Here is a 14043-nt window from a genome sequence, read left to right as displayed (position 1 = left end):
AGTGTACAGCCTTGTACCCAATCCCATCAGTGTCACTGTTCTCACCCAAACTCTTCAACAAACAAGACCGAGAATGTGCTGCGTATCCCCCTGCTCCACTGGCTCTTCATGTGGTTCAGGGGATGTCATTTCATCGCTCAAACCCATCTTGTGCAGATGCTACAAGATGCTATAAGTAACCTGCCAGACCACACAGTTTCAACGGGACCCAACTGTGGTTTGATCTGATCTGTCTGGTTTCAGAGTCCCTGCTTGTCCTCTTGGGGCGAGTTGCAAACCCCAAAGCTCAAACGTCAACAACCCCACTGTGAGGGGTCTGGCCCACGCGTGTCGCCTCTACAGTGCACTCCTACATTCAAGGAGAATTTGCTGAGGGCCAGGCCCTGGGGATACAGCAGCGAAGCAGACAGCCGTGGCTCTCAGGGACCCCACTGTCCAGGGCAGTGGTTCTCAACCAGGAGTGCTTTTTGCCTCCCAAGGGACATTTGGCAACATCTGGAGACATTTTTGGTTGTCACGACGTGGGTGGGGCATGACTGGCATCTGGTGGGTAGAGGCCAGGGGTGCTGCTTATCACCCTACAATGCACAGGACAGACCCTCTTCCCCACAGTAAAGAATGATCTAGCAAAGAGTGTGCCACCGCTGAGAAAACCTGGTCTGAGGAGCAGAGATGGGGTGGCAGACAAGTAAACAAGTCAGTATATAAGTTCTCTTATCCATTCAACAAATATTCATTGAGTGCCCACCACGGTTTAGATGATGCTCAGAAAGCAGATGTGCCATTAAGAAAAACAAGCAGGGGCCTCCCTTGTGGTCCAGTGGGTAAGACTCCCCGCTCCCAACGCAGGGGCTCAGGGTTTGATCCCTGGTTGGGGAACTAGATCCCGCGTGCATGCTGCAACTGAGTCCACATGCTGCAACTAAGAAGTCTGAATGCCGCAACTAAGAAGCCTGCATGCATGCTGTAACTACGAAGTCTGCATGCCGCAACTAAGAAGTCTGCATGCCACAATTAAGACCCGGCACAAACAAAATAAAGAAATAGGGCTTCCCTGGTGGCGCAGTGGTTGAGAGTCCGCCTGCCGATGCAGGGTACACGGGTTCGTGCCCCGGTCCGGGAGGATCCCACATGCCGCGGAGCGGCTGGGCCCGTGAGCCATGGCCGCTGAGCCTGCGCGTCCGGAGCCTGTGCCCCGCTATGGGAGAGGCCGCAACAGTGAGAGGCCCATGTACCACAAAAAAAAAAAAAAAGAAAGAAAGAAAGAAAGAAAGAAAGAAAGAAATATTTCTAAAAAGGAAAGAAAAACAAGCAGGAGGGGATGGAAACGACTGGGGGAAAGGAAAGAGCTCCTAAGGAGATGCCATTTGAGTGACAGCTGGCTGAAGGAGGAAGTGAGCCAGGCTCATGCGGGGAAGGCAGCCACACGGAGGGGACCACGGGCCTGGGCAGGACCAAGCTCAGAGAGCGTGAAGGCCAGCAAGGAGGGGCTGATTGCAGGAGGTGAAGTTAGAGAGGATGGCAAAGGCCACATTTTGTGGTCTTGGGATGGAGTTTAGATTTTGTTTACAAAAGTAACATTTGATAAATACCAACTAGAAATGACAAAAACAGACTTTGTAAAAAAAATCCCCTAAAATGTCCAATGAGGCGAAGTGAGAAAAAAGCCTTCTATATTTAAAACTCTAAAGGAGCTGGAACTTTATCACATGGAGAGCCGTACACTTGACAAGTATCAACCTGAGGTCAGTCGCTAAGTATGCAAAATGACCATTCGGCAAATAGGTGTGGCGGAATATTTTTAGATGGTAATTCATGCTTTTTTCCCCTGTACTTTTCCCCTTTTTCCTTTCGCTTCATTCAAACGGTAAGAGGCTCTGGACTTCTTCGTCCCAGAGGTTTTGCAGCAAAGAGGGGAAACCCATCTGCAAAATCCTTCCCTCCTGGCTTTCATGTTTAGAAGCCTTAATTTACCGAGGAGATTAGACAGGGACCTCTGAGTCAGGGAGAGAAAGAGTGAGCTGTCTTCTAGTCCTTAGGACAAAAAAAAGGGTTGGGGACTTCCTTGGTGGCGCAGTGGTTAAGAATCCACCTGCCGATGCAGGGGACACGGGTTCAAGCCCTGGTCCAGGAAGATCCCACGTGCCGCGGAGCAACTAAGCCCATGGGCCACAACTACTGAGCCTGTTCATTAGAGCCTGCGAGCCACAACTACTGAGTCCGCGCGCCACAACTACTGAAGCCAGTGCGCCTAGAGCCCGTGCTCCACAATGAAGAGTAGCCCCTGCTCGCCACAACTAGAGAAAGCCCATGCACAGCAACGAAGACCCAACGCAGCCCCCCCCCCCCCGCAAAAGAAAAAACAAAAGAAAAAGGGTTGGATTGTCCTTGTCTGGGGCAGGAGTGGATGCTGGGGGTCTGCAGTGGTGTTTTGTTGGCTAATACAATGTTTTGAAATATTTTGAATTAAAAAGTTAAACCTAGGGTTACTAGGTCACCCAACAATTCCTCTCCTAGGAAAACATATGTCTACACAAACACTTGGACATGAATGTTCATAGCAGCATTATTTGTACTAGTCAAAAAGTGGAAAACAATACACATGTCCATCAACTGACAAACAGAGAAATAAGATGTGGTGTATTTGTGCCATGGAATATTATTCGGCAATAAAACGGAACGCAGTGGTGATACATCTTACAACTTGGATGAACCTTGAAAACACCATGCTAAGTGAAAGAAGCCAGTCATAAAAGACCATATAGTGTATGACCCCATTTATATAAAATGTCTAGAATCAGCAAATCCATGGAGACAGAAAGTAGATCAGCGGTTGCCTAAAGATGGGGTGGGGGTTGGTGGAAAATAGGGAGTGACCGCTAGCGGGTACGGGGTTTCTTTCTGGGGTGATGAAAAGATTTTAAAATTAGATTCTGCGACGGTTACTAAAAGCCTTTAAACTATACACTTTACATGGGTGAACTTTACGATATGTAAATTCTATCCCAATAAAGCTGTTTAAAAAACATTTTGAATTAAAACTCAGGAGATTTTCCTATTAAAAAAAACAGCTTTGGGCTTTCCTTGAAGGCCGTGCATCTTCCTCCACGGCAGCAATGGGGTGCTGGTGGGGCGTGCACTCCCAAGTTGGCCGCCATCCCCACATCCACTGCTGTGTTACATCTGGACAGCTTGACTCACTTATGTCACCTACGTGGTCCCTGTAGGCACTGCACTTGAGACCTCTGATCACCACAGGCACTGAGGGCACCAGCCCCCTTCTCCCACCTCCCATCTGGCCCTAGAAGCAAAGAGCTCTGGGGACTGGAAGGGACCCTGTGAACAGGGCATTAGAGGAGGCTCAGTGGCAACCTACATGGACCCATGTAACAGTAAAGCACGTGGCTTTGAAGCCAGAACCGCCACATGCTAACTCGGTGCCTCAGTCTTCTCAACTGTACAATGGGAATAACATTTACAGATGGGAACATCTGTAGGGTTCAACAGAGGGAATATGTTTAGAACAGTGTCTGGCATAATAAATGCTCAATAAATGGAAGCTATTGAGCCCTAATTTCTTATCTGCAGTTTCAAATTCCCAGAAGTTCTGAAACGCAAAAGCTTCTTCATAATTCATCTGGCCACAAAACCTGACTTGGCCTGAACTCATTTAGCACCAAAACCTGACGTGAATGGACGTGAGGTTATTGACCGTCTTTATTTATTCCCCCCTAGAACGAATACTCGCGTGTTTCACTCTGTTTGCTTACACGGTGCTGCCCCAGCCCCTACTGGGGTGTTGTGTAATGGATGGTTTATGTATTGCGTTACCTGCCCAAATCTGAAAAGTTCCAAATTCTGGAACACTTCTAGCCCTAAGGGTTTCAGATCAGGGACTAAGCTGTATGATGAAGATGATAATGACAAAGATTAAACCCCACCCCCTCTTTGTCTGACACTGCGTAAGACCAGACAGTTGCAGCACAGCCCCAGGCAAAGGCAGTAGGGAGTAAGCCCCTCAAAATTCTGACAATACCTCTTCTACCAGTCCAGGAGGACGGGAGCACAGGATCAAAACGAAGCTCTTTTCCAGAAATGAAAGAAATGCAGTGATCCTTGCAGAGCTGGATTCAGGGTACGAGAACCACATAGGCCAGGTTAGCTTCGGAGGACAAAGCCTCACCTTGGCCTTGGTTTAGCTCCCAGACCTCGCTGGGTGTCTCTTCCTTTGGCTGGTCCTGATTTGTATCCTTTATGACGATACTGTAACCCGAAGTATAGTGCTTTGCTGAGTTCTGTGAGTAGTCCTAACGAATTATCAGACTTCAGAGGGTCATGAGGAAGCTGATTTGAAGCCAGTTGGTTAGAGGCGCGGGCAGCCCAGGGATCCCCTGAACTTACAGGTGGCACCTGCAGTGGGGCAGTCTTGCTGGGGACCGTGGCATCTGATGGCAAATAGCGTCAGAATTGTACTGCAGGGCACAGGCTAACGTCAGAACAGCACCCTTTGCCTTGGTTTGTCCTCACCCATAACCCCCCGGCCGGCACCAGAGGGCACTGCAGGTTTAGCGGGCAGCTCCGGTGCATGTTGGTGGCTTCCTTCCTCCAACACTTTCCATCTCAGGTGGCGAAGGCCAGAAATGCTGGGGGAGTCACTGACTCAGGAGTGCCCCCTAAACCAGTGATGGATGAGAGATGGTGAAGAAATTCCACTGCTTTCTCACCCCTTGGGCGTCCTACACAGTCTCTCTGAGGGTCCCCAGCAGGAGGGAAACCCAGTTGCCGCCAGTGGTCACCCGCCTGCCAACATTCCCTTTATTGGCCCTCCTGCCTTCTTGTCTTACAAATCCCCTGTCCGACCATACTTCCTGGGGTCACTTCCCAAATAAACTACTTGCGCCCATATCTTCACCTTAGGGTCTGCTTTGGAGGAACCCACATGAAGCCCTCTACCATTCCTGGGGCTCTTGAGTCCCTTAGCTCCACCGCTGACCTCCTGATCATCTCCCAACTTGACAAGACAACCGATTCCCAACCACTGGGACTTCCAGTCAACAACGCCTCTGGGCAACCACTTGTCCACCATTGCATAGTAATCCTGCTTGGTCCATGGCTAAGCCCCCACCGCAGGTGTGCTTAGAGACCCGGGCCCAGCTAATCACAGTGTCTCAGCCTCTGGCATGGTGACTGGTTCAGGAATGAGTCTATGAACCCAGCTGGTCTGATCATAGCCCTCCTTGGAGTTTTGCAGGAGACACGTGAAAGGAGTCCTCTCTGCCTCTGGAATCTTACGTAAGGCTGGAGCTGCTTATGGCTATCCACTCTCCACACGGATGGGCCTGACTGAGACAGAAGCTAAAGGAAGTCAGAGTTTGGAGATACAGCTCGATTCCTGATGACATGATCACCTGGATGCAGCCATGCCTGAAGCGTAACCACCCTGTACTCTTCCATTACATGAATCAATAGAGTTCAATCACGCCCCCCCCCCCAACTTCTTCCTTTAGCTAATTTGGGTTCTTGTCACTTGCAAGCAAAAGGAGCTTTTAATGATATTGAAAAACTCATTTCTCTGATTTAGACCCTCTGTACTTTTAGACACAAAAATACACAAAAGTAATTGCTCTCTCAGTTATGAGCAAGAGACCCAGTCTGGCCAGGGCAGAAGAACTGAACAGAGGGAGCTATGGGCAGGAGATTCTTTTTAGCACAGGCCCAAGGTGCCAGGGTAGCTAGTGGAATTAGTGTCTCAGGAAACTCACCCTAAAATACAATGGCAGTTTACGGTAGGAAGTTACAGATCATCACACCAAGAGTAAGCTCTAAGGAAGAGTCAGAGAATTAAGTGAAGGGTGGACTGGGGAGGAATTGAAGACCACAGGCAACCTCGCTTGGTGGAAGCTGCCATGACTGGACATAAAACAAACAGATCTAAGCTTCCTGGCAGCCAGTGAAAGGCAAACCTGATGGGTTAACCAGCTTACATTCGCTCACAGAAGGCAGCCTCAGACCAGGTCGTAGGGCCAATGGCTCTATAAAACTGCCTTCCTGGAACTCACAGGCTTCATGGCTCATGGGGCTGGAGTTGGGTCCAGAGGAGCAGGTGTGCGCACTTTGCGTGCCTCACAGCTTGGTTTCTGAGGATTCTGGTGGTCCCACGGGTGTCTGCAGTGCAGTGGGATTTGCCTGCTGTGTCCCTCAGGCCCCAGGCCTCCAGATCCCCAAAGGTCTATCCAAAACACACGGGTAGGTGTCCACCTTGCAGGCTTGCCCTTCAACTCATACCTCACCTTGAAAATAGCCCCTGAAATTTTTTTAAAGTGTATGTAATGGTTAAGACTTTAATGCTTCTCAGTCAAAATTCTGAGAAGTCATTCTGAATGCATAAGATTAGAATTCCTTCAAAGAAAAACATACAAGATTCAAACTTTAATTCCTAACCTAAGTTTCCACTAGCCCTGTAGTTTGGGGTCACAAAAGCATCAAAACATCCCCAAGTCCCATCATACTCCATTCAATTGCCTTTCAAGTTTAAGATATTCTGTATTTTTAAAAAAGAAAATTAAAATAAAAATTTTCAAATCACACATTATGTATATAAGGTTAAGAAACTGAATACGAGATTAAGCGTGGTGTACTGTGCAGTGAAATACATGCTTTAGGATGAAGCCAAATATGCCAAGATTACATAAAAGATAAGGTTCTAGTTTCCCGGATTCAAAGAGCTACCTCAGCCTTGGTCATTTTTTGTTTTATCGCAAAATTTCCTTTTCTCGATACCTAACAAAGTAGACTCTTGCTGACTTCTCCCTGAGGTCTAATTTTTTCCTGGAAACAGACGTCCTCCTCTTCATTCCAGTGCAGTTTTTACTAAAAGCCCACCTGTGTTAGCCTGACCATCCAGGAGTTCTCCAAATGACTTTCTTTCCTTCCTAAGTAGATCAGCCTCATTTTTCGGAGAAACTGGGGAAGAACAGACATCTTCCAGCCTGCTTTCACATCCTCTCCGAGATACAAGACCCTGGCCGCTGGGGGAAGAGACAGTGGCACAGGGAGCCCCATCTTCTCCAGCAGCTCTGCTAAAGTCACAGGACTGGCTGGGTGGGGGCGACACTGGCAGCTGGAGCCGCATCCCCGTCTGGAATTAGTCTTGGCCAGGCCTGAGAGATGGAGAAAAGCTGTGGCCCAGTGCAGGGCCACATTATGACTTTCAAGGGCCCCGGGCACTTTTGACTTCATGGGCCCGTTCCTCCATAACAGAAATATTAAAAATTACATTTTACGATGGCAGTGGTATAAAAAATACCAGTCCAGCCTAGATTCACTCTTATGCCTTCATTATTATTCTCTTTTTTCTTCTGATTTTAAAAACAGTCAAAATTAAAGCACTTTGTGGGTCCCTAGAAGCACTGGGAGCTCTAGGCTCTGGACCAGCAGACCAACAATCTGTACAACCACCCTCCTGCCAGAATTGGGGACATAGCCCTGCTGGCCCTGCCCCACCACCCCTTCTCCCTTGGCTGTAGAGTCCAAATCCCTCACCCCAGCCTCACTGTGACAGGGCTGGTCCCTGGGGCCCTGATCTGCCGTTCAGTTTATTCAGGGACAACTAGGAATAATAATAACAACAGTGACAACCTGAAGTCCTGGGGGCCAAGCCCTGCTCAAAGCACTCTACGCGGCAGGCTCTGGGTTCAACCACTGGCGAGCTATGTGACTGCCGGCAAGTCAGTTTTCCCATCTGTGGAATGGACGTAATGCCCCTCCCACAAGGACACTGAGGAATAAAGATATTAACACATGAAGCAGGCTCAGGCCAGTGCTGGTGCAGCATGGCATCTCAGTCCGCGTTGGCAATTACGATTAATCCTAACCCACTGGCTCATTATAATAATTAATTATAGTAATTGGCTCCCGTAGGGGCTGCCCTGCCTCTGCTTTCTCCTCTACCCTAGAAGGCGTTGACCTTGGGCTGAGGACCCCTCCGTGTGAGCTGGTCCGGCAGCATCACAGCCCTGGCAGCATCAGAGCCCAACCCTCTCCCCACAGGGACTCAGTCGATGCTCGCCCACTCCTTCCCCTCCCACAGCAACAAACCAGAAGCCCACCCACCTCCTCCAAGCTTCTCACCCTCCCCAAACACCCCCCCCAACTCCCCCCCCCCCCCACCAGCTGCCTTGTTCTCAAGGGGCTCCTGAAAGGCCAGCTTCCTGGTTCCTCCAGGACAGGCAAGTCAGGGGCTTGGCTCTCTCCTGGTCTCATGTTTCTCCCGGGTTTATTTTCTCCCAGGCATGAATACAGAATCCTTTCTCTCCACCACTTACTTATCCCATCATCTGGCTGCTACATCCCTCTCAGTTACTGTTTTCTGAGGACTTAAAAGTCTTCTCCCTCCCTGCCCCCCCGGTCACTCCTGCAGTACGATCCTGAGAAAAGAGCAGAGGGCTTTGAAGCCAGCAGGAGCCGGGTTTAATCCCAGCTCCACAACTGACCAGCTGTGTGACCTTGGGCAAGTCAGTTAACCTCCCTGAGTCGTGCATTGTTTATCTGCCTGAAATTACGGAGATGATCTTATTTTCTTTAGCAGTGGGACTCCCCCCAGAAGGAAACGGGGGTTTTTTGAGGGGTGAAAACTTTGATAAGCCGTTTGAGGTAGGGGGAAGAGCCCCCTACCCGCTTCCCCACGAGAGAGGCTTGAAGAACCAGAGACAGCTGCCTTGGGCTGGCCACCAGCTTTTGTTTTGTGACAGGAGTAAGCAGGTTGAGGGGAGGGCTGGATGCTTGGGATAATGGAGGGGATTCTTTGATGCTTGGTAGAGAGAAAGAAAAGGAGAGATGAAACCACTGACAAGAAAAGGAGCCTGGACACCCTGCAGCACCTCACACCCAACCTGTTCAAAAGGGACCCATCATCTCCCCCAGCTGCTCTTTCCCCACCTTCCCCATCTTGGTGGTACCATCCCATCCTGGCCAAATGCCAGCCCAGATCAGGGGTCTGGCCATCTAGACCTAGGGACCCCCTCCCCAGAATAATGTTTTCAGCTGCATAAAATAAAAGGATATAGAAGAAACCAGTTATACTGAAATACAATTAGCAAAATATTCAAACAAATGTGTTATATAGTCATATATGTGCTTCCTCATTAGCATGTTAGATAAGATTCAGCGGAAGCTCTCAGAAGTATTGCCCTTTCGAAGGAGTGCATTTCAAGATATGTGCATATGAAAAACGTGGTTCCTATTGGTGACTATGTCACAGGTGCCGCCCACGACTGTGATGCGTTACCTCCGCTCAGATTTGAAAGATATTCTAAATGTCAGTTGCAAGTTAGAGAAATGAAGCTGTAACTTCTCCCCCATCCAGGTTCATGGACTCTCTGAATTCTGTGGACTCCACACTAGGAACCTTTGACCTAGAGTCTTGGTTTTTTCCAACCCACTCATTCCCGCCCACCTCTCTCCTTAGTCAGTCTGCAGGCACTGTGCCTGCATCTCCTATCCCCACAGCCACTGCATGGGGTTGGGGCCTCCCCCTTTCTCACCTCCTGGCTGGCCTCCTCACCTCCATTCTGGCTCCACTCCTCCCGTGCTGCACCCTGAACCCTCATCCCCAAATGCAAACCTGACCGTATCACCCTTTGCTCTGGATTCTTCAATGGCTCCCTATTGCCTGCATGATAAAATCTATAGACCCGTGCAAAGCACCAAGACCCCTACCCGGCTCTCCAGCCTCCACTCTCGACACTCCTACTCGCCTGCCTTTTCACGTTCCCATTAGTTTGAACTACGTGACGTTTCCAGAATATGCCACGTCACTAAGCTTTTTCCTATGCTGTTCCCTCCACCCAAAATGCCCTCCCCGAGTTGTCCAACAAGGCAAACTCTTAAAGTTGTTGTCCAAGTCTCAGCTCAAATGATTGCTTCCTCAGGCCCCACCCCACCCATGGGCACCCCCTGGGCAAACGTAGGTGCCCCCTTGCGGGACTCACCACACCCAGTTCATGAAGGTCAACTTGCCACGTTACAAGGGTTTGATGAGTCTGTGTCGCTACAAGATGGCAAACTTCAGGAGGCCAGGACTGAGTCATCTTTTCTTTGACTCCCGCAAACCTAGTACCGACCCCGGAGCCCAGGAGGCCTTCAGTGAGTGTTGGTGGAGTAAATGAATACAATATGAAAAAACAAAACTGATTTCAGGCATAATAAACACATTTAATAAGAGCAAACGAAGAATAACCCATCCCTCGATCTGGAATAGCTGAAAACAGGGTCACGGCGGAAGGGGAGGGCGGCCAAAATCGACACTGTGCTGTGAGGATCCCTCTGCTTTTCTTTTCTTCCCTTTACTATTCTGGTTAGATTTCCCACATCCTGGGAATGACAATGCGCATGTTTTGATCTATGCAGCATGCTATAATTTCTTGAATTCCGCTCTCTATTCTTTGAGAGATCCTTCTGTTATATACACATACCTCAATTAGGGGGCGATTATCTCCCTTACCAAAAGGCTCATCGTTTCGGTTTCATTAAATAAAGAGTTCTTCCAGTGCATGAAGAATAAGATTAGATTTATAGAAATTCAGTTTATATTTGGCTTTTTAGGAACAGATGTCGTACACAGCCAAGCCACTGCTCTGTCAGGCTTCCTGAAGTTATGGTGTACAAGCTCCTTTGACTCCCTTCTGGCAAACTCCTGGCTTAACCCCTTATGACCCGGGTCTGCTGAGGCTATCCCGGGCACCTGGCCACCTAATCCAATGACCTTTGCTTGGAGCCTTCTGTCTCCACCTCCCTGAGTCGTGCTGCCGCTGCTGACCATCCAGTTTTCCCTGAAACCCTCAAAGTCCTTGGCCTTTGTCCACAATCTCTGCTCACCCCACCTTCACCACTGAGATTCCAAATGTGTTTGTTCATCAAGCTTCCTGCTGGCCATCTCCCCATGGAGGTCTCAAGGGCAAATACGATAAAGCAGATGAGTGATGTGCCCGCCACACCCAGCAGGCTCCCCTTTCATATCCCTGTGAAAGACGCCACCGTCCGCCCATTTTCACGACCACCTCCCTTTCCCTCGTGCCACAAATCCAATCCATCGCCCGCCATGGGGCGTTCGTCTCCTGAATACATCTCCAGCAAAGCCATCTCTCTCTCCCATGTGTGTTAAGTTCCAGGAAGCAGTGGAACTGTCTGTTTCCATTCATTACGATAACCCCATACTTATTAAACACATGACCTGGCACACGAGACACTCAGTAAACACATGCTGAATCAGAGAACAGGGGAGCAGACAAATCTTACTTTACAAATTGTAACACTGAGGTTCAGAGAAGAGAAGTGATTGGCCCATGGTCACCTAGGTGGACCGATCAGGACTTAGCCCGAGGGTGGCTCCAGCTCCCGCATTCCCCTCTGCTCTGGTCACAGGGTTGGTTCCGGTGTGTTCTTGCCCCACTGCCCGAGGCCCTCTGCCTTACCTGAGAGCACCGTGAAGACCGCCGCAAAGGCATTGAGCTTGAGCCCGTCGATGACATTGCTGGAGTGGAAGAGCTCGAGACACATGAGGCTGAAACCAACCACCAGCAGGAGGATGTAGAGCACCTCGGAGACGACCGACAGCCACAGGACCCCTGCGAGGAGGAGGTAGGGAGGTCGTGAGGTGAGGACGCACAGGGCGGACTCTCCCTGGGTTCGTTCCACCCCACGCCCCTGGGTTGGGGGATCAAGTCGTTTTAGAGAAGACCTCGGTTCTAGGGTGGGTCCTGATCAGGTAAGGCGATCCTGGCCAGCCATCCTCCTCACCAGGACTGGCTCAGGAAGCCCGGCCTAAGTCAGTCGGAGCGTGGCACTCTCAGGATGACAGCTACTGGTTCAGGGAGGCATGTGACCAATAAGCGGGTCCATTCAGATTGGAGGGAGGAACTTCCATCCTGTGGCCGGATGGGAGGCTCTCTTTCTCTTCTCATCTGTTACATGCCTGCCACTGGGAGCCATCTCATGGCCCAGAGAGCACCTGCCTTAGAACGAAGCTGACACTGGTTGCTGAGCAGAGCAATGGAAAGATGACCTCACTGGGCCACGCAACCACCAGCCCCGAGGGCTTCCCTGTGGCTACGCTGCCCAGTATGATGTTCTCTGTTACCTACAGCTATAAGCATCCCAACTCTTACACACATCAGGCTTGCCCTCAAGGTACACCTACATTTTTATTTACCCTGTTCCCTACTCCACTTTTTTCTAGATACCACCACTACTATTCCCACAGCTTCAACCTTGTGGTTCTCTTGGGAGCTGCCATGTTCTGCTGTGGTCCCACCCCACTGGGCACAGCTAATTGATCCAATGTGACCACGTGGCCTAGAATTGGCCAGTCAAAGCCCTTCTCTAGGAATCTGTGCTTGGAACCCACCGAAGTAGACAGGAAGAGAGGCCCAGATGGGAGTCCAGGCACTCTGTCAGTATGAGCGACTGGTGCCAGCTGTTCCTGAAGGCCAGCTGAACCCCATCCTGCCAGTGTTTTGGCTATCCAAAGCTTCTTTTTATTCCTTAACGTAGCACAGCTCCCTCTTGCCCCAAATTGGTCCAAATTGGGTTACCATCGTTTGCCACCTAATTTAGGGGGCACCTTCTATTTCTCCCATCCTACATTATTCTTCCTTCTTCCTACATGCTTTTTATTGGAAGAACCCCTTTCCTCTCTCAGTCTGTGCAGTTTAGTTGCATCAGATTCACACCCTGGCTCCATGACTCGTATCTGGCCAATCAGAACTCCGTGTCCTTCTGACTCTAGTCATTGGTTCAGGAATGAACCTCTCTATGCCTCAGTTTCTTAACCTATAAAATGGGACTAATAATGACTCCTATCTCATAGTATTGTGGTGCTGTGAGGATTCACACAGCAACGTAATGAGCTTGTGCTTAGCATATAGTAAGAGCTCAGTTCATGGGCGTCATTACCACTGTTGGATGCGAGGAACACGGTGGGGACCGGAAATGGAGCCGAGGGGTCCTTGAGTGAGGTCAAGGTTAGAGACGGTCAAGAGGCAGAAATGACACTGCGGGAGCAGACGTGATTTCTGAGAAAAAGGGTGGCGAGTAAGAGGCGGAGGACATCATGTGACTTACCCTCCAAGCCACGCTAACCATAGGTTTTGAGAAGGGACTATGGATGGACCAGGCCTGGCCAGCCGGAGATGGACACATGACCCAAATCAGTTCAATGAGTCAGGCACAGGACTTTTGCTGAAACTATTGGGAAAGAAAATTCCTTTTTTCCACTGGGTTTGAGGCTGGGAAGATGGAAGGATGGAATTGACTGCGTCAAGTAGCAAGGGCCTTCCTGGGGGCAGAGCCAAGGCCAAGGAAGGCGGCACCAACAGATGGAGGAAGACCATGTCCTGTGACGTTGAGCCCCAGATGCAGCCACGCCTACAGCTGCCAGTCATTTGTTCTTTCAATCACATGAACCAAGAGATCCTTGTCTTTGCCTAAGCCGGTTTGGGGTAGAACTTCTGTCTCTTACAACCAACAGCCCGGACCTTCAGTTTTTCTTTTCTCGGAAGCTGCCCTTCCCTACCTCTCTGCCTTTGCACAAGTTGTCCTTTCCACCTTAATGCCCTAGGGATGCCCGATATACACCATTCGGTGAAGGAAGCAAACAAACAGCAATGTCTGAGCCCCGATCTATTCTCTGATGAAGAATCCAGATTCTCAAACACCCACTATCACTCCTAATGCAACGGGGCTTTCAGAGCTTTGAAGAACTTTTTTCTTTCTTTTTTTTTTTTTTTGCTACAAAAATATCGCATCTCCTGGGCAATCCCTTGGATTTCTGTAAGAGAATAATGTGCTCTTGGCAGCCTGGATGTTGTTAAAACATCCCCTGGCACCGTACGCTCGTAGCCTCTGAGGCCCTTCGCTGGCCCGAGGCCCACCGGGCAGCGAGGAGGAATGCAGGAGGTGCAGGGTGAGCTGGGCCATGCAGGGGTGCGGCTGCCCTCGGGGCGGCCTGCTCTCCCTCCCAGCAGCCTTCACCTCCAGCTGCTGTTG

General features: G+C 49.9%; 1 protein-coding gene across 5 annotated transcripts in view; it reads right to left on the bottom strand.

The window, feature by feature from the left end:
* GSG1L (GSG1 like) overlaps positions 1–14043 on the bottom strand; it is a gene marked incomplete at both ends in the record, with an annotated part of 218812 nt that overhangs the window by 66487 nt on the left and 138282 nt on the right. For 4 of the 5 annotated variants that reach the window (XM_082671356.1, XM_082671357.1, XM_082671359.1 and 1 more), the window contains one exon: positions 11472–11624. The exons of the other annotated variant lie outside the window; for it this stretch is intronic. In XM_082671356.1, the coding sequence (XP_082527482.1) occupies positions 11472–11624 (153 nt within the window). The remainder of the gene's footprint in view (positions 1–11471; positions 11625–14043) is intronic. 5 annotated transcript variants of the gene reach the window in all.

Source organism: Grampus griseus (assembly GCF_964374135.1).
Source record: "Grampus griseus genome assembly, chromosome: 14".
NCBI lineage: Eukaryota > Metazoa > Chordata > Mammalia > Artiodactyla > Delphinidae > Grampus > Grampus griseus.
Note: the sequence above shows the minus strand (reverse complement) of the source record. Positions and strands in the feature narration are given on the sequence as shown.